This window comes from Anolis sagrei, chromosome 3 (genome assembly GCF_037176765.1).
Source record: "Anolis sagrei isolate rAnoSag1 chromosome 3, rAnoSag1.mat, whole genome shotgun sequence".
In the NCBI taxonomy this organism is placed as follows: domain Eukaryota; kingdom Metazoa; phylum Chordata; class Lepidosauria; order Squamata; family Dactyloidae; genus Anolis; species Anolis sagrei.
The window spans coordinates 222,509,889-222,535,151 of record NC_090023.1 but is presented as its reverse complement, the minus strand read 5'-3'; the positions used below and the strand labels follow the sequence as shown (position 1 = coordinate 222,535,151).

General features: G+C 39.6%; 1 protein-coding gene across 3 annotated transcripts in view; it reads right to left on the bottom strand.

Moving 5' to 3' along the window:
* Positions 1–25,263, bottom strand: part of VPS8 (VPS8 subunit of CORVET complex) — a 130,873-nt gene that overhangs the window by 36,486 nt on the left and 69,124 nt on the right. For all 3 annotated transcript variants that reach the window (XM_060768051.2, XM_060768050.2, XM_067465910.1), the window contains exons 33-41: positions 24,815–24,913; positions 21,086–21,175; positions 17,149–17,195; positions 8,797–8,938; positions 7,085–7,174; positions 5,855–5,897; positions 4,801–4,904; positions 3,284–3,365; positions 2,057–2,139 (exon numbers count right to left, since the gene is read on the bottom strand). In XM_060768051.2, coding sequence (XP_060624034.2) covers positions 2,057–2,139; positions 3,284–3,365; positions 4,801–4,904; positions 5,855–5,897; positions 7,085–7,174; positions 8,797–8,938; positions 17,149–17,195; positions 21,086–21,175; positions 24,815–24,913 — 780 coding nt within the window. The remainder of the gene's footprint in view (positions 1–2,056; positions 2,140–3,283; positions 3,366–4,800; positions 4,905–5,854; positions 5,898–7,084; positions 7,175–8,796; positions 8,939–17,148; positions 17,196–21,085; positions 21,176–24,814; positions 24,914–25,263) is intronic.

Sequence of the window (25,263 nt, the reverse complement as noted above, 5' to 3'; positions counted from 1 at the left end):
AGAAAGCACTGCTTTGGATAAAACTAAATATTATAAATCCAGATGTTGCAAGTTTGATTTGACAATCACACAGAGAAAACATACTACTCTTCAGGGGAATTATGTGACAAACAAAAGGTGGGGAAAAATAGATTGCTCATCTGTATCTGTAGTTCTTCAGATGGTCATCTGTGAATATGAGAACATAGAATCATAGAGTTGGAAGAGACCTCATGGCTACCCAGTCCAACCCCCTGCCAAGAAGCAGGAAAATCGCATTCAAAGCACCCCGACAGATAGCCATCCAGCTTCTGCTTAAAAGCCTCCAAAGAAGGCACCTCCACCACATTCCAGGGCAGAGAGTTCCACTGCTGAACAGCTCTCATATTTAGGACATTCTTCCTCATGTTCAGGTGGAATCTCCTTTCCTGTAGTTTGAAGCCATTGTTCCGTGTCCTAGTCTACAGGGATGCAGAAGACAAGCTTGCTTCCTCCTCCCTATGACTTCTGATGACCCAGAAAACATGGTGGAACTCTGTTTTCCTAGCTATCTTTCTTCACTCTGGTTCCAGAGCATCAGTTGGTGCTGGGAGGAGGGGCTCCCAACCTCTCGCTATATCTATACAACAGCAGGCCTGGGTGAACTTGGGCCCTCCAGGTGTTTTGGACCCCAACTCCCACCATTGATAACAGCCTCAGGAATCTCTGTACCTGACCCAGACCATCTCAACATTACATACCACACATGCTTTGTATTGTTCCTACTCAACCCGCCTAAGTTCCATGTCTGCCAGCATGCAAGGAAGTCCAGCACAGTTAGAGAGTTGAGGCAGGTGGGTTGCAGGAGTTTACAAATGACCACTTGAAGAATCACAGTTACAATTAAGCAACCTGCTTTTCTTATTCATGGTCTTTATGATTCACACAAATGAGAGATTGGCAAGCTAGATACACCTAGATAGAGGATGGCTATGCTTGCAACAACTGAAGCACAGACAAGCTAAAAGAGGGAGAGGCTCTGGCCCAAACCTCCCCAAGTCATAACTGTTTCACACAAAGGTGAGTTGCTGAGCCCAAGCAGCTGTTTTGACATATCAAGTCAAGAATACAGATGAAGTGGAGACAGCCGTCATGGAATGAAAATGGATAAAAGAAGTCTCAGGCTTCCAGCAGTCTGATGGGAAACCACTATATATCAAGCAAATGGAGAGCCTGCATAGTACAGGGAGTCCCCAAGTTACGGACAAGGCTCTGTAGATTTGTTCTTAAGCTGAATTTATTTTTAATTTATTTGTAAGTCGGAACAGGTACATTTTTAAGTATAACTCCAGTCATATATATATATATATATATAGAGAGAGAGAGAGAGAGAGAGAGAGAGAGAGAGAGAGTGCTTTGGATAACATAAGGAAGGGTTAACACCCTTGTGGTGTTTGTTTTGCTGTCTGTGCCCGTGTTTGGAAGATTACCCCTCACTTTCCATCCCTGTGATCATTGGATTTTGAAAAAATTGGCTTGTCTTGGAAACAAGGATTGATGATAAAGCTTCAATGGAGACACCTTTTCCCCATGACAATAACTCTTCTGGGAGTTAATTTCCCTTCTGAGGGGTAGATTTCTGTCACTTCCTGTTGTCTTACCCCCGCTCTTAACTATGAGTCATTTGTAAGTCAGATGTTTGTAACTCAGGGACTATCGGTATACTGGTTTGAGTGTTAGACTAGGATACTGGGAGACCAGAGTTCAGTTCCCCAGTTGGCCATGGGAACGCACTGGATGAAACTGGGCAAGTCAATTCTCTCAGCCTTAGGGGAGTGCAAGGGCAAATCCTTTCTGAACAAACTGCCAAGAAAGCCCTGTAATGGGTTTGCTTTAGGGTTACCATATGTCAGAAGGCACACAACATCAGGCAGGTGAGTAATACCATGTTAAGGGGATATTTTAATTTAACTGTACATAAGTATCTGAGGTTTACTTAAAATTAGTAACACACACACACACACACACACACACACAAAGATGACTGACAGAAAGTATGTTGAACTGTTACATTATTTTTTTTCTCTCCATAGCTCACCTGTAAAATTCTCTGCAGGATCAATGGTAAAGCAATGAACGCTGCCATATTGTTCAGCACTTGCATTGTCAAATTCTTCAAAACTAGAACAATAAATACTGCAAAATCAAAACCAGCAGGAGCAAAACTAGTTTTTTTTAAAAAAAATACAATGAGGAATGCATAGGAATGGATTTTCTACTGCATGTTGCTACTGAACTGAGAAAATTCTTTATTGTGTTTGATTTATGATGAGTTTCTGTACAACCATAATCAAATATGTTTCAGTTCAATAGATATTTTCCCTGGGTTCTCCCAATATTAAAATTACAGCTACAGAGAGAAGGTGGTTCAATAATGATCTCTGAAGGAAAATGCACAACTCCTGAAAAATGGTATTACTGAAAAAATATTTCCAATGTCATATCCCATACATCAAGGGCTAAGTTCAATATCAGTCCCAATGAGAGTAAGGAGCCATAAGTTTATTGTAACTAATAACTGTTCATTGATTCCGTTCTAAATAGGATTAAGACTGGATTTAGCTCCAAACTGTTTTAAGAAGAAATCATGACTTTACAATAGCTAACAAAACAGCTGAGATAATTTGGGTATATAATCAACAATGTTCTACTATCAGGCCATGCTGGCTGGGGGGTTCTGGGAGCTGTAGTCCAAAAAGTAACTGTTCTAAGCTTTGATTCAAAGTTAATGTACAATAATTGATACATATTTCATCTCTACAATACCAACTTAAAAAGAAAGGTCCAGAGTCTCTCACCAGATGCAGGTGAAATGTCAGGAGAGAATGCTTCTGGAACATGGCCATACAGCCCGGAAAACACACAACAACCCAGTGATTCCGGTCATTAAAGCCTTCAACAACACATCTCTCAACATCCTTCATTATTCATGACCCTTGGGTGGCGCAATGGGTTAAACCCTTATGCCGGCAGGACTGAAGACTGACAGATTGCAGGTTCAAATCTAGGGAGAGTGTGGATGAGCTCCCTCTGTCAGCTCCAGCTCCCCATACGGGTACATGAGAGAAGCCTCCCACAAGGATGGGAAAACATTTTTAAAAACCATCCAGGAGTCCCCTGGGCAACATCCTTGTAGACAGCCAATTCTCTCACACCAGGAGCAACTTGCAGTTTCTCAAGTCACTCCTGACACACACACACACACAATTATTCAGCTGGAAAACAGTCAAAACTTCAAAGTTATGATGGAGATCAATGTACTTACATTCTGAGTAATGGCCCAACAGCGTAGAACTAGATGACCTTTTAGGGGACATCATTGCCTCCAAGAGTGGAAACCACAGAGCCTAGAAAAAAATTTTTTTTAAGGAATCTAATGAGCTCTAGCTTGCTCACCTGAATGAGGCAATAATTTCACTGAAAAACAATGTGCTTTCCCCTGGGCTTTTTATAGGATGCTGCTAAGTATACTTCTAACTGAGAGTCAAAACAGGTAAGTACTTTTATAAAGGAATGCATATCTGGATCAGTGTGTGTGTGTGTGGGGGGGGGGGGGGGGAAACAGTGCAAAGGAAGGTATACTTTTGATGGACTCCATGGTCAGTGATCATGTTTTGCACATGGCACTCGGCGCCGGAATGCTTTGCGTAATGGGGTTAGGATGGTGGTCTATCTAAGGTCAGTTGCCCCTCTTAGGTGCCTCTTTACATTGTTGCAATGTGACCCAGCCTCCCGCCCTCAGTATAGTGAGAATTTACTGATTGCTTGGGATTTTTTACCACTCCCATACTGCATCTGAGGGATGTTGATAATTGGTCCAAGGTGGTGTCTTTAAATAGGCTGTCATTGGCAGGTAATGAAGGGAGACTTCAGTGTACACCCTTACCAGCCTTTTGGTGGCACAATGGGTTAAACACTTGTGCCAGGAGGACCGCTGAACGAAAGGTCAGTGGTTTGAATCCAGGGAGCCAGGTGAGCTCCCATTTGTCAGCTCCAGCTTCCCATGCAGGGATATGAGAGAAGCCTTCCACAGGATGGTAAAACATCCAGGTGTCCCTTGAGCAACATCCTTGCAGAGAGCCAGTTCTCTCACACCAGAAGCAATTTGCTTCAAGTCGCTCCTGACATGGAAAAAAAGCCTTTTGGTGACAAGTAGGGCTCTGGAATAACCCATGTCTTATGACTGGGGGTGGGAAAATGGTCCACTTTGGAGGCTGCCCTGGCTGTTTTGCTCTCATCTATAAAATCCTTGACTTGGATCTTATAGTCTTACCCCCAGTAAGTAATGAGCTAGGAAGCAAACCAGCTATTGGATTGCTCTTGAGGGTCAGAGGTTTCACCCAAGGGAAGGCTGTGGAGCTTATCTCAGGGTAGATACCTGGCCTCAACTAGACCCACATCAGATTGCTTCCTTGTTGCTAGTTCCAGGCCCAATTATAGGATATAGGCAAAATAAAGTGGCTCTTATTTAACCAAACTTTTTGTGTTTTATTATTCCATAGTTGGTTGGCAGTGGCTGCTCCTGAAAGTAGTCATCACATACAAAACTTGCATCATATTCAGTGTTTCAGAGTCTCAGCTCCACATCACTGATTGCCAATAGTGGGGTCATTCAAAATTATAACTCTTCAATATCGCAACAAAAATAAATTCTGCTGCTAAGTGTTATAAAAAGGTAGGGAGCTAATTGACCATTTTGGCACAAGCCACACTGTTAAACCTAACTTTGCAGTAGATGACAATGGAAAATCATTAGACTGCAGAGTATGGTAGACTTCTTACCTCTCTCTGCTGTGGATTCAGCTTGTGTGAATTCCTCTGGCAAAGTGCAATTGTTTTTGCTAAAGTGTCTTCAATAGCCTTTAATGAAGGAACTTCTATTGAACCTACATGGTAGGAAAAAGCAAGAATTACTATTGCCTTGGCCTCAAAGGGAGAGGAAGCAGACACAGCAAGCCCTCCCATTTCAACAGCCACTGCCCTGGCTTCAGAGGGGGGAAATAGGCAATATTTGGTGGAATTAATGCCCTCCCGTGTTGCTATGCCTCTTTCTAATCTGTGTCCTGACTTATTTGAACTGTAAGCCTGAGGGAGGAAACTGTCAAATTAGCAATCTGTAAACTGCTTTGAGAATATCTATGGTTAAGAAGCTAGGCATGGGTGTCATCATCTAATTTCCAAATGACTTGTCCTAGCACTTTCATGTAAATGACAAACAGCCTTGGGGGACAAAACTGAGCACAGAAATTCCACCCAGCCACTAGCCAAGGCACTCAACAGAAGTCCCACAGCACCACCATCTGAGTTTACCCCAAAGTGGGATAGTGGTGGTGGTGGTGGGAGGAAGGGGGTAAGGCAGTAGGAAGGGGCTGTGGCAGCCGATCTTCCACTCCTTCCGCCCACCCTGGAGACCTGTGAACCTATGCACTACTCTCTCTCCCTCCTCCCACTGCCCCATCCCACCCTCTTCTCTCCTGCCCAACCAAATGAATACAGACACAACCAAACTCAGCCACCCTGGCAATACAGAATTTTTTATGTTTGGGTTATCACAGTGGTTCTCAACCTGTGGGTCTCCAGATGTTTTGGCCTTCAACAGCTGGTAAACTGACTGGGATTTCTCAGAATTGTAGGCCAAAACACCCACGGGTTGAGAACCACTGGGTTAAAAAGTTTGGGAGGCCTAGAGATAGTCACTTTTGCATGGACCTCACACCTTCAACCCCCACAAAATTGGAGGATTGCCTGTACTATTCATACTGTCATGTTTAATTTTCATTCAAAAATTGCAGACTTCATGAAGAAAAAAAAGAAAGAAAATGTTTTCAAAACTTACTCTCATCTTCACTTGTAAGTATCGACAACTTCCTTTGTAGAAACTAGGGAAAAATATAATCATATCAAAGGCTTTCTGTAAAATATTTTAAAACTGTTCTGATCTCCTTCCCTCTGCTTTTATTTATCCCTTGTGGCTCCAGGAGGTGGAAAAGTATGACCTGTGAGGCCCAGTTTGGTGGCCCCAGAAGCCTCCACCAGACTCATCAAAGCTCCACCAGACTCATCAAAGCCCCATTTAAAAAAATACACATTTTTGTTTTTTCCCCCCTTAAAACCACACAGAAATCCATCAAAACATGATGACAAGCAAAATGTACCCACGCTCACAAACACCTTGGGGCACAGCACAAGCCACAAATACCTGTTTTTATTACAATACTTTTCAAAATAGAAAAAAAGAATTTTGAGAAGGACTGTAAAATGAAATGGAGATAAACATATGGGTTTGTTAGGGGGATCCTGGGATTGAGGGTAATAGCTCCTAGGCCCCAGACAGTTGCGCTCCAGTGGCTTAAAGAGCACAGGAGAAACAGAAAAGAAGTTATTCTCTGCCTGCAATTGTCTCCATTAGAATAATTTGTTGTATTTTAGAGTAATCTTTTCAAGGCAGCAGACAAGACATGAATAAGAATAAGAAAAAAATGTACATGTAAGCTGTCAAAGGAGCCCCCAGTGTTGCAGCGGGTTGAACTGCTGAGCTGCTGGACTTGCTGACCAAAAGGTCAGCGGTTTGAATCTGGAGAGTTGGGTGAGCTCCCACTGTTGGCCCCAGCTTCTGCTAATCTAGCAGTTTGAAAACATGCAAATGTGAGTAGATCAATAAGTACTGCTTCAGCAGGAAGGTAATGGTGCTCCATGCAGTCATGCCAGCCACATGACCTTGGAGACATCTATGAACAATGCCGGCTCTTCAGTTTAGAAATGGAGATGAGCACCATCTCCCAGCGTCGGACATGACTAGACTTAATGTCAAGGGGAAACCTTTACCTTTTTAAGCTGCCAAAACTATTGCAGACCACATAGGTAGCATGTTTTTCTTATTTAAATATTTATATAAAATTTACACTGATAATAAAAATATAAATAAAATTATTCTAAATGTATTTCAAGACAGATATATTTAATAGATGAATCCATTTCTCCAGATTTTTAAAAAAAACAATCTCTAATATAATGTTTCCTAGCTGTATGTGACCACAACATTTGAGATGTTCCTACTACACCATACCTCCAGCATTACCAAGAAGGCACCATGAATATCATCTTTCTTCTCAAGTAGATAGGAAGAGGCTTCACAGAGCTGGTTCTTCTGAACAATCTGAAGACATGCCACAAAATTATTTACAAACATATCTGGGCATATCAAAACAAATTGGGTGTACAACTTCATATTCTTTGTAAAGATAGAGATACAGCAGGATGAGGCCACTGCTCCCCCATATAAGGATTCTGTCCTTCAATTATTTTTTCCTTCCGTAATGTAAAACTTCCATTGAGTTTTTAGAAATATAGGCATCCAAAGAAAAGGAGTAGCAAAGTTACAAAGGGAATATGAACACAGGAAAGTCCTAGGTTCAGTATTTATGGTTATCTATGTCTTACTCTCTACTAAACATTGGATGACTAAAGGAATATTTCTTCTGGTAGGACAGAATTCTTATAGGGAAGACAATGTCTTCATTTTTCACAGGCATATAACTACATCCCTGAATCCTCACATTAAGCTACAAGTATCCTAATACAGCTAATCATTCAGTTCTATTTATTCCCACCCCCCAAAAAGAGCAGGGAAAGCAGCTCCACAGGGATGATCTTAAGAAGAGAAATGTTCAGCAGATAAAGGGCTAAACACTTTGTCCCCACCTATCCTTCCTCCTCCTCTCTTTTTAATTGTCAGAAACTCAGGCAAAATTATACAAAATTATCCATAACATGTATGTCAGCCCCTAGAGCTTCCAACACCTTTCCTGCACAACATAATATATGCAGTTTTTGTTTCACAAGCAGAATTTAATTATTCAACATATGGAACCTCATTTGTGACATATGGAAATGCGATTGACATAACACTTTAATAGCAAAGGCTCCATCTGTACAAGAAGATAGTAATGGGGTCATATCCCAAAGGAAAGAAGCTTAAACCAGTTGGAAGCTAAGCTAGGGGGGGAAAACCATTGACAACTTTGGTTGAACTACAGTCTCCACTAACTAATATCAACATAGAACATGGGAGAAAAACAGAGAACAAGTTCAAATCTACCTGCTTTCCATTTATCCCTCTTGAAAACTGTGCACTTATGGTTGTACTATTTAGTCCAGGTTCAAAGCACAGTTAAAAGTAACATCATCTTTCACCATCCTATTGTCTTCAAGTGGTTTGGATGCCAGTTCCCAATGTACATGACAATTAACCACGCTATTGGAGATGATAGCAACTATAGTCTAAAGTATCTGGAGGGCATCCAGTTGGGGAAGACTAGATTATACATTCAACGTACTTCTCCAAGTATAGCTGTAAGAGGCATCACGTGACTGAAAGGGGGAGTAGGGTTCCTTCCACAAAATCCAACAGTTTTCCCAAGCCTTGTCCTCAATTTCCCTTGGTAAAGGAAGGATTTTAATGGCAAGAATGCAGACATAAATAGGTGTATTCCAAGAGCCAGAATTTGGATTGTGCTGAATTATACCTCCTATAAAACCTTCAAGTTTGAGAAAGGCGGGATAGAAATATCGTAAATATAGAAATAAAGAAATAATGTCTATGCATTTAGGCTTCATTCTCAGTGTATGGAAGTTAGTGCTGAACCAAGGAAGTCAAGGAATTCTGGGGAAATACCAGCAACACAGTCCTGTAGCCTGTTTTACATGCATGAAACACTAACTAATCCCAGTGGAAAAGGAGGGCACAAAAAAAAGCAGCCCCATCTTATTCTGCATTACCTGAATTGTCTCTTCCAGCCTGTAGGATTCCAAGAATTTTAATGTCTCTAAAACTTGCTCAGGATCAAATTGACATAGCAACTCAATAAAGTGTTCAGTAACAGAAGGAGAGAGCTGAAGCAAATCTTGATTGACTCCTTCCCTGGAACAACAAAGGACACAATGTTTACAAACTGCCACAACTTTGGATAAATGCTGTAAAAAAAAAAGAAGAAGGTAAGCAACAAAACCACACAATGATTAAACAAATTCTTATAGCTAGCATTTATACTGTAATTGCTGTTTATTTGTTCAGTCGCTTCCGACTCTTCGTGACCTCACGAACTAGCTCCCTGTTCCCAGCTCCTTCAAAGTCAAGCCAGTCGCTTTTAGACTGTAATATTATGGGTTTATACCTCTACCTCTGAGGAAGCTTGCCATAGATGCAGGCGAAACGTCAGGAGAAATGCCTCTAGAACATGGCTCTATAGCCCGAAAAAACCCACAAGAACCTAGTGATTCCAGCCATGAAAGCCTTCGACAATACATTATGGGTTTATGTTAGTTATTGTGATATGGAAGGAGACAAGGAATTTTGGCTACTAGAACCAAATGAATATGGCAAAATAAATGCAAGCTTGTAACAAGAAATGGAATAAATATACCAACTTAAACGTTAGCCCAAAACCAATGATTTCAGCCTGAACAAAAGGTATTCTGAGGCTTCTTCATTACAAACCACAGTTTGAAGCAAGACTGCACTTCTTTTTAAGCTAGCACAAGGGCAGTCCCAAAGTATATATGGAAGACAATTTGTGAAGTACAAATAAATGGATCAGATTTCTGTCAAGTGAGGTGAGTGCATAAGGTTATCATTTGCTATACTTGAAATCTATTAGAACAGAGGCTCCACCTGCAAGTCAAATGTTTGCCTTTGTATCCTTGAGCACGGCTGCCTCCCACTCCAGGTATTTTATTAAAATTGAGGTTCCATCTCAAGAAAATGTAGCCTATTATCTCAGCTACAGAGGATTTCGTGACAGCACATTGGCTGGATACCTTGCTGTGGTGTAACTACACTGAAAGGAATGAAATTACAGAGGGGATTAGTCTGGCGCATTTCATTTAGCCAGAGATTTATTCTAAAGTAGGTACAAGGCCAGTTGATGGGATGGGGGTAGGGTGGGATGTGAGGCTGCAGGGTTTCCTTCGGAAGCAAACAGAACCGGGATTACTAATGTCTATGGTCTATGAGCTGATAATACCACCAATGCACATTGCTACACACCACAAAATAAATCACACTCCCCTTCATGTGTAATTCATGTGTAATGTGAAGACAGTACCTGTTACTAACAAGTAGAGTCTCACTTATCCAATATAAATGGGCTGACAGAATGTTGGATATGCAAAAATGTTGGATAATAAGGATTAAGGAAAAATATATTAAATGTCAAATTAAGCACCAACAAATCAACAGAAAAAGCAGTTCAAGACACAGAAACATTATGCAGTAATTACTGTATTTAGGAATTTAGCACCGAAACATCGCAGTGTATTGAAACAGCTGTGGCTCCAGGAAGGAAGTAGACTGTGTTGGATAATACACAATGTTGGATGAGCGAAAGTTGGATAAGGGAGACTCTACTGTAGTACACAAAACTGATAACTACGATCCACATTACTTGAATCGCGCAGAGAACAGTTTCTGTGAGATAATGTTTCCTACATGCCATGTCATTCTACTATAGCAGTGGTTACCAACCTTTGGTCCACCAATCATTTTGGACTTCAACTCCCAGAAATCCAAGCCAGCTTACCAGCTGTTAGGAATTGTGGGAGCTGAAGTCCAAAATACCTGGAGTGCCGAAGATTGGAAGCCACTGTATTACAGGATGGGATACATGTGGCCCTTAAGATATTGTTGGATTGGAAGTCTTAGCAGCCAAAACCAGCACAGCAAATTGTAAGGGAAGTTGGGAATTACACCACATTGGGAGAGCTACATGTTTCCTATTCCTGTACCAGACACAGAGATTTCATAAAAATAAAATCATCACCACTCCTTGGAAATTGTAGTACTGGCATAAAATACCCATGAGAGGGACCAAAATGGAGAATAAAAAGAAAGAAAACCCCCAAAAATTATTTTGGGAAATAGCTATACAGTATTAGTATCAAGAAAATGCCTCAAAATTAGGAGATGGTTTTATTTATTTATTTATCATGTCAGGAGCGAATTGAGGGTACAGTTATAATGTACAGAAAAAACCACAAAGTTAAAAACTTGGCATTATACTAAATTTCCTTTGACCACAAGCTGGCCACTTAAGAGTGCCTCTGGTGTCACTGTAAGAAGGTCCTCCATTGTGCATATGGCAAGGTTCAGATTGAATTGTAGTAAGTGGTCTGTGGTTTGCTCTTCTCCACACTTGTATGTAGTGCACTCCACTTTGTGGCCCCATTTCTGTATCTCTGCATCTTGTGGTGCCAGAGGGCAGTCTGTTCAGTGCCTTCCAAATTCCCCAGACTTCTGTGTGCCCAGGAGGGAGTTTCTCATCAGGTATCAGCCACTGATTGAGGTTCCGGGTTTTAAACTGCCACTTTAGGATTCTCACTTGTTGTTAGGATCTCTGTAGATCTTAGGAAGCTATTTCTTAATTTAAGGCATTGGCTTTCTGGCTGATATCTGAACAGAGGATGGGCCGGAAATGTCAATGCCTTGGTCCTTTCGTTACAGGCTGCTACTTCCCAACAGTTGTCAGGAAGTACAATACCGGCTAAACAGTATACTTTCTCCAGTGGTGTAGGGCGTAGACATCCTGCGATACTGCGGCATATCAGCTTTTGCATGATATTATTTCTAGCACCAACTTTTTGCTTGATATTTAAGCAGTGCTTCTTATAAGTCAGAGCATGGTCCAGAGTAACTCCAGCTGTTAGGAATTGTGGGAGTTATTTATTTATCGTGTCGTTAGCAACCATACCATTGTATTACATTTCTAACAGAACAAAACAAACAAACAGATAAAAAAACACAAATTTTGCAAACTTGGTAGTTGATTAAATGTCCTTTGACCAGTATCTGGCCACTTGGAGTGCCTCTTGTGTTGCCGCAAGAAGGTCCTCCATTGTGCATGTAGCAGGGCTCAGGTTGCATTGCAGCAGGTGGTCTGTGGTTTGCTCTTCTCCACACTCGCATGTTGTGGATTCAACTTTGTAGCCCCATTTCTTAAGATTGGCTCTGCATCTCGTGGTGCCAGAGCGCAGTCTGTTCAGTGCCTTCCAAGTTGCCCAGTCTTCTGTGTGCCCAGGAGGGAGTCTCTCATCTGGTATCACACACGAACTGAGGTGCTGGGTTTGAGCCTGCCACTTTTGGACTCTCGCTTGCTGAAGTGTTCCAGCAAGTGTCTCTGTAGACCTTAGAAAACTATTTCTTGATTTAAGTCATTGACGTGCTGGCTGATACCCAAACAAGGGATGAGCTAGAGATGTCACTGCCTTGGTCCTTTCACTATTGGCTGCTACTTCCCGGCGGATGTCAGGTGGTGCAATACCGGCTAGACAGTGTAATTTCTCCAGTGGTGTAGGGCGCAGACACCCTGTGATAATGTGGCATGTCTCATTTTAAGAGCCACATCCACTGTTTTAGCGTGGTGAGATGTGTTCCACACTGGGCATGCGTACTCAGCAGCAGAGTAGCATAGTGCAAGGGCAGATGTCTTCACTCTGTCTGGTTGTGATCCCCAGGTTGTGCCAGTCAGCTTTCATATGATATTGTTTCTAGCGCCCACTTTTTGCTTGATGTTCAGGCTGTGCTTCATGTAGGTCAGAGCATGGTCCAGAGTGACTCCCAGGTATTTGGGTGTGCTGCAATGCTCCAGTGGGATTCCTTCCCAGGTAATCCTCAGAGCTCGGGATGCTTGTGGGAGTTGAAGTCCAAAACATACGGAAGGCCAAAGTTTGCCCATGCTTTCTCTAAAGTGTTAAAATAAGTCATTATAAAGAAACATTTACAACAAGCTCCTTATGATCAAAGCAATGAATGCTTGACTCTTGGGGTTGAAATAGCTTCTATTATGATCCCATATTTTACCCATTTTGCTTCAACATTCTTCACAAACCATATTTGAATGGATATGTATTTTTTATCAAATATACAAGCTGAATCACCACCTAGTAATGAACTAGAAATAATAGATTTCTGGGAAGGCAGCTGATGACGCACATTCACTCCTAGAAGTGGCAAAATCGAGATGAAAAGGAAGCAATTTACAGCCAAGCTTGCAGCTTACTGCGATGGCCCTTGCAAAGTGCAATGCTAGGAATCCTTTTCTTCAGCATTCAGCTGCACTTTCCAAACATGCTCACTCATGATGAACCATCTGCCTTGCTGCTTTTGATTTCTACATCACCCTCTCACACTATGCTCCTTCTCCTTTTCATGTCTGATCCCTTCACCAAATTCTTCCCACAACCCTATCATCAAGTGCCTGCCTTCCTAGTCCATGTTTTCTGCATTGTCCTGTAATATCCATTCTCTTGTCAATCCAATATGTATGGAAATATTTAATAGCTAATGAAACAGAAAACTGAATTCCAAAAGCGTGAGAGTGTGTTGTAATCTGGCATTTTTTTTAATATTCAGAGAATGAGGAGGAGGATGGGTTCCAAAATGAAGCCTCTGTGAGTGTTCAGGGGGAATTGTAGGAAGGTGAGGCTGATATTTGGAACTCTTCAGATTGTTCCCAGATAACAGAGGAAACTGAAAGTACAAGTTCCCTTGAGAAATTGCCTTGGGAAGATGAGGTTTCAAGGTAGTGTAGATTAGACTTGAGAACCCAAGGTGTGAAAAGCAAACGAACAAGATATTCCCAGCAGATTCGAGGTAAGATCTTGAAGTCCAGGTGTGTTAGGCATGATATCATGGGTGCCTGGACGGGCTTAAATTAAGTGGTTTGGCTTCAAGCATCTCAGAGGAGACAATGTTGAAATGGGGATTGGTCTTCTATTCATGTTTCCAAGTTCCTTGTTCCTGTATTGTCAAGATTCCCGTTTCATTTTCCTGTCTATGCTCATGCACCTTTGGAGAATTTACCTTGGAGAGCTTCCTGTGTTCATGGAAATACCTTGGATTAATTCTGTTTTTGATTTCTTGGTTTTGGAGTTTACGCTAGCATTTTTGGGTATTGCATTTTATATCCCGACTGTCTCTTTTGGATTTGCCCCTTTTCCCTTTTAATATACTTTCTTCAATACACATTTTATTACTGGATCACTGGACTCTGGTGTGGTGCTAGGTAAAAGAGTGTCTCAGTGCTAGGATGCAACAGAGAGTTCATTTTTTAAAAAAATCGCAGGTTGCAATGTGAATAATTTGAAAGCTCAATTAATTTAAAAAATTAGGAAAAAGTTTACATTGAAGCCGTTTTTGAAAAGAATCAAACAGGCCAGAGTTCTTGGACTTCAAGCCATTTTTCTCTCTGCTATAGTCATTTTAATTATATTAGCTAGACTTCTCTAACACACTCTACATGGAGCAACTCTTGAAGATGATTTGGAAATTGCAAGTGGTAGAGAATGTGATAGCTAAAACGATTGTGTGGATTAAACATTGAGTCTATTGCCACACAATTCCATGCTGGCAACACTGGCAACCTGTTTTCCATTGCAATTCAATCTGCTGGTTTGGCCTTTAGAACCTTCAATCAATTAAGAGCAAAATTCAGATGTTGCTGAACTACAACTCCCATTAGCTCTAGTCACGATAGCCATGAGGGAGGAATTCTTGACGTTGCAGTTAAGTACTATGCTCTTTGCTCATTCAACCTCAAACAATTTGATCTGAAGAACTGCTTGTACATTTTGAGGGCTGCCCAGGCATTCAGGGTACATCTACACTGTAAACTTAATGCAGCTTAAAACAACTTTATTTGCCATGGCTCAATGCTATGGAATCCTGGGAGTTGTAGTTTGACGAAGCAAAGAAAGCTAAGACCTTGTAAAGCTACAACAAGCATGAGTCTATAGTTTTGAGCCATAGAAGTTAAAGTGGTGTCAAACTGCCTTAATTCTACAGCGTAGATAACATCCTCAAATCAAGCCCTACTCTCAGCAGGCGATACTGGGACATTTCCAGTGGTGGAAACATCACTCTGCAAGGTTGGATGGTCTCAAAATGACTGGTTTTAGAAAACAGATTAAGACATAGTTATTCCAGTATGTTTGGGGTACTATAATTTTTTTTTTACTTGCTGCGCCGAGTGTCCTTAACTGACACTGTAACACAATGAGTTCTGTAATCTTGTAAACTACCTTGTGAGCCCTGGAAGATAGGCTAAAAATCAATCTATCGACACAAAAGTCACAACTGAATAGAATTACATTCCATCTACGCATGTAAGAACTGATACTTTTGTATTTATTCAAAGCAACAATTCTCAAAGTCAAAAGAAATAAGCAAGGAAGAACTTGAACTACTTTAAAAAATAAAAATACAACGGTGATCCTACATCTCTTTGCTTGGGGATAAGCCTCAATACCTTTGGGTAATTTTTTTTTTAAATTGCCAAGCTCAGTAATATCATGTTTAAAACAATCAACATATTTAGAAAATAAATATATACACACACACACACACATTCTACAAACATTATGTGTATTTAAAAACAAACAGTAAAAAGATATTAATCTATCTCTCTTTAGTATATATATATATATATATATATATATATATATATATATATTAAAAACTGCTTCCTGAAATGGGAAGAATATAATCAACAAATATAGGGTTGCCACCAGAAAAGATCTCATAATAATACACTTTATTTATATTCTGCTTTAGCTCTCCAGAGGGACTCAGAGCAGATTACAGTACATACAAGGCAAACATTCAATGCCTTTTTACACAAACGACATACAATACACAGATAAGGTAACGGCCTTCCCTTTTTCCATCTCCGGATTCTGGAGGCGATGCTCAATTTGCGGCCATGGGGAGGTGTTCTTGTTCCATTTTCCATGTCGGAGCCTGCTGTCCGTAGACAGCTCCGATCTTTTTGCTGGCATGCCTGCATGGGGCACCCTTTTTACCTTCCCGCCAAGCTGGTACTTACTGATCTACTCACATTGCATGCTTTCAATCTGCTAGGTAGGCAGAAGCTAGGACTGGCAGTCAGGAGCTCACCCCAACTCACAGCTTTGAACTGTTGACTCTCTGGTCAGCATCCTTTCCTGCAGCTAGCAGCTTTAACCGCTGTGCTACCATGACCAATCTCTCATAACTATGCATTTGACTACCCCCAATAAACCCCAGATGATATAGGCACTTCTTGGCCACTTGTGTTGAGTGAAGGAGAACGCAAACTAAGAGTGAAACCTTAATCAGAACTAGTTGAACACCTTTACTCATATTGATTGGGATCTATGCCCCCAAACCTCAATTTCAATTAATTCACCCTCATCTGTCACAGAACGGCCTTCAAACAAATCTTCAGAAGTTTCACAGCCTTACAGCATAGAAGTAGATGGGAGACAGGAAACAGAGCTGGGTGTCATCCACATAATGATGACACTAAAGCCTAAATCAATTGACATTAGACAACATGGATGTTCACACAAATATTAAACATGGAACTGTCTAGCACCCCATAATTTAAAGATTCTGAAGTAAAGCAAAGGAATACTTGGAAATAGAGCAAAAGTCTGAATACAACCTGAATATCCTGCACCCAAAACGACCACAGCTCATCCCAATCAGGTGACTGTGATATAATGGCAGGTAACACTGAGGAGTCCAGTAGAACCAAGAAAGTTCAAACCTCCCTGCCTTATATCCATCCATTGGCATTGATTCATCCATAAGAAAGACCACATTAGGTTTAGTATAATAACTCTGTTAGAAGATTATGAGTACCTTTGAAAAGTGGAGTTGAGGTAACACAATCATTTGCAGAACTTTGGTCAAAATAATTACCACTAGATACCAGTGATAATTATTCAGGACTGCAGAGTTCAGAATGTATTTTTCTAGCAATGGTCTCATTGCTTTCTTTTGCATTTCTGTGCTCCAATTCAAAAATATTTCCACTCCCAGAGAATCAAGGATACAGAGAATAGTCAGATTAAAACCTGTTTTTCTGCTATGTGTGCAGCCTAGTGATTAGAGGATATGATAGAAAGGACCATTCAAATACTAAGGTATTAAATACTAAATCACTTGATAAAATCCAATTCCGCACCATGAATGTATTTCCTTCACACAAAGGACCCCTTCAATGTCTTTTCTGTTCATCACAGCTACATGAAGCAGATAGTGAAAATATTTCATTTTAAACAGCTAAAAAATAACATATGGTTCTGTACACATACCTTGGGTCAAGCAGGCTCTTCAGAAATTGGAAAAGCAAGTATTGGTCCTGATAAACAAGAGGTAAAAAATATCCATGAATATGACATTACATTTGATATAGGATCGATGCTATATTCTATCAGTTAAGATTTAAATTATATCAGCTTATATATTTGATATTGCATCTTTCACCTTTAAGAGAGAGAAAAATCCCAAACCAAAACTCATTAAAAAAACATTAATAGCGCTACTAGTAAGAGAATGCCAGGGCAAGACCCATTCATGAGTCTTTATTTACCAGCTAAAGACCAATGATACACAGTCATACATGCAATTGAAGGACTAGATATTCAGTGAGATAGCAAATCAAATTAAAAAGAATAAAACAGTCTTTAAAAACCAATTCAAATTGCTTAGAAAGCCAATTTAAAATGAATTTAAAACATAAAAGGTCTTTTGTAATAATACAGTTTTTATCTGACTGTCAGAAGCTCAGTTCAGTATTTCAGACCCTTTGAGAAAGATCTTACAAAGACTATAGCTGCAACAACATGTCATGCTTGATTTTTAGGATTTAGGAGAGCTAATGTAGTGCTGGATTAGGACTTTAGAGACCAGGGATCAAATCACATAACCCTACTGAGTCTGTTGGAAATAGCAACCTTCTTCAAGCCTCCACTAGTTATTTGTTATGTATATAATTCAGAATGCTTACTCCTTTGTATATGTGCGTATTGGTATGCAGTTTTTCCTTAACTCTATGTTGTGGGAGAGACTGCAGACCACATGACCAGATCTGGGGCTACTCAGGACTCAGACTCCATTTTAGAAACAGTATGCTTTCAGATACCAGTAGAAACATTACAGTTCAGAAGCCATTAAACTTTCAATGTAGAAAAAATACAGTTTAGAAGTGAGTAGAAACTGAATGTTTTAGAGAACAGAAACTCTATTAGACTCTCAGAGCAGAGAGATGCTTTAGATCAGGGGTCCTCAAACTAAGGCCCGGGGGCCAGATACGGCCCTCCAAGGTCATTTACCCAGCCCTCGCTTAGGGTCAGCCTAAGTCTGAAACGACTTGAAAGCACACAACAACAGCAACAATCCTATCTCATTAGCCAAAAGCAGGCCCACACTTCACATTAAAATACTAGTAGTTTATATTTGTTAAAATTGTTCTTCATTTTAATTGTTGTATTGTTTTTAAGTGTTCTTTGTACTACAAATAAGATATGTGCAGTGTGCATAGGAATTCATTCATGTTTTTTTCAAATTATAATCTGGCCCTCCAACAGTTTGCGGGACTGTGATCTGGTCCTCTGTTTAAAAAGTTTGAGGACCCCTGCTTTAGACTATGGGCTGTTGATTATTTATTTATTTACTATATTTATATACTGCCTCTCTCAACCCCAAGGTGACTCGAGGCGGTTTATTTAATACATTTACATGCCGCCATTTTCACCCTGAAGGGGACTCACAGCAGCTTACAAGTTATAATTATTTCTTATTTGTGCGCTATTTTCTTTGGACATCAATCTGGTCTTGATCTTATACAATAAAGACACAAGGAGTTAAAAATTATGACAAATATGCCCTGTGTTATCTACGCAGAGAAACTACTTCAAATCTATTTGTAACTAGATTGTTAAGCAATGTACCTGTATGCTAAATCCATGACGTTTGTGAGGAAACCAACTATGTTACTTTTAAAGAAGTCTATTTTTCTCTCTTGAGAGCATGATTTAAACCAAGATCTTTTAAGGAAGAGTAAATATTTTTGGGCAACTGAAAAAAAAACACTTCTGAAACTGATATACACACATATATACACACACATACACACGCACACATTTTTGTGCATTGCCAAATCTTTATCCCTAACAATTCAAAGAGATATCTAGGTATATCAGTCTAACAGCTGAGAAACCTAATTGCCTTGCATGAATACTAGTGGGTATTTACTATTAAGGAGAAAGTTGACTCAAGCAAGGTTATCACTCTTTTGAGAGATATTCCTGATTTTCCCAAAATGATGGTGAATGACATTTCCCAAAAGATTATGGAGATTTCCATTTCCCAAAAGGTTATGACATCATTTTCCCAAAAGGTTATGATCTAAAAAGTCATGCCTTTTCAAAAGGATGATCTTGGGTAAGTAATACCAAATTTATTATTTATTTATTTAGACCATTTCTACCTTGCCCTTCTCACCCCCGAGGGGGGAATCAGTGCGGCTAACACAGGCAACTATTCAATGCCAACAGTATCAAAACAACAATATAAAACAGCAATATAAAATCCATTACATAACAATTAAGCAGTGATGTTAATTAAAATTACATAACCACATAGAACAGATCACAGAATCACAGGTCATAAAGCCATTTCCAATTTTCAAACAATCCTATTGTCCGAGTTCAGTGCCTAAAGTGCTGAAAAATAAATCTTGCCAAGAAAACTACATTACAGCTGAGCCTTAAGGGGTCACTGAAAGTCGGAAACTTGAATTCACACAGCAACCAACAAAATTGCCAAAACAAACTTTATTAAGGAGACTTCCACCATTTTTCTGCATAATGTTTAAAAAGCTGTTAAAATGTCAACTGAGAGAAATCTGTCTGGGAATAGAATTGTGTACAAAAGCGGACCATTTCAGCAATTGCTTTAGTAAAAAAAATCTGTCTGCTAACTGCCTCTAAAATGGTTCAACAGCTGAATGACATGTTCTCTTTTACTGAGTGCAATTAGTGTCAGGAAGAGCCTTTCTAGCCGTCTTTCTTGGCTGACTCCTTAAGGTTAGGGCACACACAAAACATTTAAGAGGAATTCAGTGGGATTCATATGAAATAATATTCTAGTTAAAGGCTGCAACTGCACTGTATTGATGCCTGACACAGAAAATAATTTCTTAGTGATGAATGAATAGATCACTTCCATGTCCAAAGCTAGACAGAAAGAGGGCAGTCATGTATTCATCAACTTCATATATAGATTGAAGTAGTAATCTTATTTTCACAATAGGAAGCTATGAGTGACTGTGGGAACTGGGGGGGGGGGGGATCTTGTCATCAATGCTCATGGAGAAAGTCTGCTCCTTTGTAAGGCATCGTATTTGTCAAAGGGCCCCACATAACTGGTTTAACCATTCCTAATCTCAACTCTAACCCAGTCCACACTCTGCAATCTATAGCTTACCTATCTGAACGTATCTTCCTGTATGAACCACCTTGGAGTTTAAGATCTTCCAGGGAGGTCCTGCTCTCGCTCCCACCTCCTTTGCAGGCACGGTTGGTGGGGACAAGGGACAGGACCTTCCTAATGGTGGACCCTTAGCTGTGGAACTCCCTCCCCAGCAAAATTAGATCAGTTCCCTCTCTCCTAACCTTTTGAAAGAAATTAAACATGTAGCTATGGGACCAAGCCTTTGGACAGTAAATTTAGTGCAATAAGTGATACGGAATAAGTGCAATTACGATTGGAATAGCTCCTGGACTATGATTTTGGATTGTGTGGTTTTTAAAATTGGTTTTAATGTTTATTTATTTATTTATTTAAAACATTTATATTCTGCCCTTCTCACCCCGAAGGGAACTCAGGGCAAAGCACAGCATATACACGGCAAACATTCAATGCCAGGACAAGAATTCATTATATGCATACATAAACATTAAAAATATTTATCTAAATATTAAAATACACTGTTTAAAACCGCCTTGGTCATCTGCATCAAATCATTTAAAGGCTTTTTCACTTTATAGTTTTTAATGTATATGTTTATTTTATTTGTATGTCTGTTTATGTGGCATTGAATTGTTGTCTACTTGTAAACCGCTCTGAGTCCCTTTCGGGGTGAGAAGAGCAGGGTGTGAATATTGTAAATGAATAAATACAGTACAATAGTGTGAATTTTCTTCTCCAAATAAAGATCTTTCCATAACATCTTTTAGCAATCTTTACCTGCAGGTTTTGGATGATTTGCTCAATCTGGTCACTGAAGTGAATGGAAATCAGATCCGCGGCTTTAAAAGGACTCACTGATATCAGTTCCTGAATGATCAGGGAAAGAGAATTAAATATTCATTAATGCAGAATGTATACACTATACAAATGCACTGCTAATACTCCAGAACCAATTTAGGAATAATTATATCTGGGATGTTTTCAAAATCAATATGATAATGAAATTATGTTTATAAGAAATCAAATAAATCTATCTGTGATGCAACTATTTCCCATTAGAACAGAAATTTGAAAACAATAGGTTGTTTCAGAGCAAGAAACGTCTCATTCTGAGTTACTTGAACACTTTATTCACTGTCTTTTACTTAGGTTTTGTCTGAAATGATTAATCTTTTTTACTGTTTTTTAAGCATAATTGTGTTTTACTATTGTAGGCAAACTTTGTGCACTTATATAGAAATAGAATTCCAATGGAATCAATGCAACATTTAGATAAATATATACTGTTAAAATGAATCAAACCATTTTAGATTTAAATAATATGATTTAACTAGTTTGTAGACCCGGTTTTTATGAAGTTTTGGCGGTATAGATGTACAATTTATCTATCTTATTGTCAATTTCAACAAGTTAGCTAGGAGCACACACTTCTATGTCCGGTACTTGAATAAAAATGATTATGTAGATGACTATTAGCCACCTTTAAAACCTGAAATTCAAATTCTACTTTCATCTTATTAGGGACATGCCTGCGGCTAAAAAGAGAATGAATATTTCTTTTTCTCCCTATACTTGCATTTCAGTCTCATCATCATTGCTAATGCTTTCCTCTGGCTGTACTCAGCAGGATTCACAGGGAACTATGCTGAGATTTTTATGAATTTCTTCAGTTCCTATAGCTCTCCAAATGGAAAAAGTCACAATGCCACATGAAGTACATCTGTATTGCTCGTTATTATGCAACTTGGCATACACACACTTACATATGCTAGTTTCTAATCCAGTTTCTTGATCCTAAACTGGGCTTTGGTTTAGTGTCTCCCCTGAGAGATGTGCACACACTGAACCAACAAACGCCATACTACTCTCATACGCAACAAGCAAAGGCAGTAAGGCAAATGCAACATTGTCTACCACTGCCCTAATTTGCCTCTCTAAAGACAATTAAGGCATGGAAAGAGAACAGCTATTTCTGGCAATGATGGGTCGTTTCCCCATAGCTGACTTTCCTTTAGAATATGCATCTTCCCAGATAAAATGGAAAACAAACATTCAGATATAAGCATTGAACTTACCAAATCTGCAAATAAAAGGTAAAGGTTTCCCCTTGACATTAAGTCTAGTCGAGTTCGACTATGGGGAGTGTGTTCATCTCTATTTCTAAGCCAAAGAGCCAGCGTTGTCTGTAGACATCTCCAAGGTCATGTGGCCGGCATGACTGCATGGAGCACTGTTACCTTCCCACTTTTTTTTCGTGTCAGGAGTGACTTGAGAAACTGTAAGTCGCTTCTGGTGTGAGAGAATTGGCAGTCTGTAAGGACGTTGCCCAGGGGACCCCTGGATGTTTCGATGTTTTACCATCCTTGTGGGAGGCTTCTCTCATGTCCCCACATGGGGAGCTGGAGCTGATAGAGGGAGCTCATGTGCACTCTCCCCAGATTCAAACCTCCAAACTGATGGTCTTCAGTCCAGGCGACACAAGGATTAAATCTATTGCACCACCGGGGGCTCTGTTACCTTCCTACTGGAGCGATATCTATTGATCTACCCACATTTGTATGTTTTCGAACTGCTAGGTTGACAGAAACTGGAGTTAACGACGGGAGCTCACCCTATTCTGCAGATTCGAACAGCCAACCTTTCGGTCAGCAAGTTCCTCAGCTCAGTGGTTTAACCCGCTGCACCACCACTGCCCCTTAATCTGCAAGTATATGGGTGTATAAATGCATGTGTGTATATGTATGTGTATACACACACCACATACAAATGAAGATTGAGCATCCGTTATGTGGAAATCTGAAATGCTCCAAAATTCAAAACTGTCCCCATGGATGGCTAAGATACAGATATCTCTGCTTTCTGATAGTTCAAGTTATACAAACTTCATTTCATTCACAAAATTATGACAAATAATATTTATACAATTATCATTAGGGAATGTATATAAAGTGTATATGAAACATATATGAGTTTTGTGTTTGGTGTTTGGTCCAATCTCCAAGATATCTCATTAGGTATATGCAAATGTTCCAAAATCCAAAATGCCTGTAGACCAAGACAATTCAGATAGGGGACACTCAACCTGAATATAATATAATATAATATAATATAATATAATATAATATAATATAATGATACATGGATAATGCTCAATGGTTTTCCATTGCATTTATAACTTGGATTGAGGAAAATGGTTTGGCACTTTAGGATAAGAGGTTCCCTGACATGTCCCAATGGACCTCAGCAATTATGCTATGAGTTGTTAATCTGCGGAACAGCTGATTACCATGGACATTATGGTATTCTATCTGATTACTATTCTATGTGATTGACTATGATTGACCAAAGGGTTGTTTCACCATCTAACCACTCACTGCATTCAATTCTCTATCCACTACAGAAATAATTGCTTTTATTTAAATTCACTTGAGAGGGCCATCCGTTCAGGTACTAGATAATCATGGATAATATCAGAACAAGTCACTTTCACTAATTTTACCCTTCCAAGTTGGTGTTCTTACAGGAAATAAGGACAACTTAGAATGAAATCGACAAATTCCACTGCCAAAGACCTCTTGCTGTCAGGAAGACCTCTTGCTGTCAGGAAATTCCTCTTAATATTTAGGCGGACTTCTTTTCCTGAAATTTGAATCTATTGCTCTGTGTCCTAGTCTCTACAGCGGCATCAAATACGTTTGTCTCCTTCTTAATATTAAAATGCCATCTATGCTCCTGGTGGTACAATGGGTTAAATCCTTGTGCTGGTAGGACTGCTGACCAATAGATCAGCAGTTTGAATCTGGGAAGCGCAGATTTAACTCCCTCTATCAGCTCCAGCTCCCCATGCGGAGACATGAGAGAAGCCTCCCACAAGGATGGGGACATGAGAGAAACCTCCCATAAGGAGGTATCTATCAAACATGCGGGCATCCCCTGGGCAACCTCCTTGCAGATGGCCTATTCTCTCACACCAGAAGCGACTTGCAGTTTCTCAAGGCGCTCCTGACATGGAAAAAAAATCTATGTATCTTATCTATTTCCTCCTTTAGCATTTCCTGATAGCCCAATAAGGAAATGACACTAATTAATATCTATTTTACTAATTAAACTGGGTTATTTTAAAATCACTGTTGGATTATGATCCATTTTAATATAGGAGAGTATTATCCTTTACTGATGCTGTAATTATTTTCAGTTAGTTGTATTTCAATATCTAGTTTATTACTTTAAGTTTTGTTTTTAAAACTCATTTGTTGGCATAGAGTCCAATCTATTTGTCAGATCTCACAAATGTAAGTATAGAAATATTACATATATCTTAGGGCCCTTACAGACAGGCCCTATATCCCAGGATCTGATCCCAGGTTTTCTGTTTATCCCAGATTATCTGGCAGTGCGGACTCATATAATCCAGTTTAAAGCAGAAAACCTGAGATAAGATCCTGAGATAGATGGCCTGTCTCGAAGGGCCCTCAGTGATGTATAATCAGTTAATTCAAGTCATACCTCAATGTGCTTTACAGCCTTCTGCCATACAGATTGCTTTTCTTCTGTGCTATGTCCAGGAATGGAGAGGATATTGTGGATATAAGTAAAAACTTCTTCCTTTAAAGCAATAAATTGGAAGGATTAAAATATCACATACTACTTTGATAATGTCCAGCAAACGCAAATAACATTTCTTGAATTATTAAATGCATACGGAAACATCATGAAAAAGTGAACAGCATTTTCTATCTATGTATTAGGAATGTGCATGCAAACCATTAAAATTGTTCAAACGTCATTACAAAACTGGGGGGCTCTTGCATTTCGTTTCTAAAGTGTTTCTAAAGTATAGTTAGTGAAAAAATTGTTACTATAATGAGAGTAATGAAATTTAGTTACTATTTCATTATAGTAATTGTGCATTATTACTATAATTGGGGGAATTTCAGGGGCTCCTTTCGTCCTCA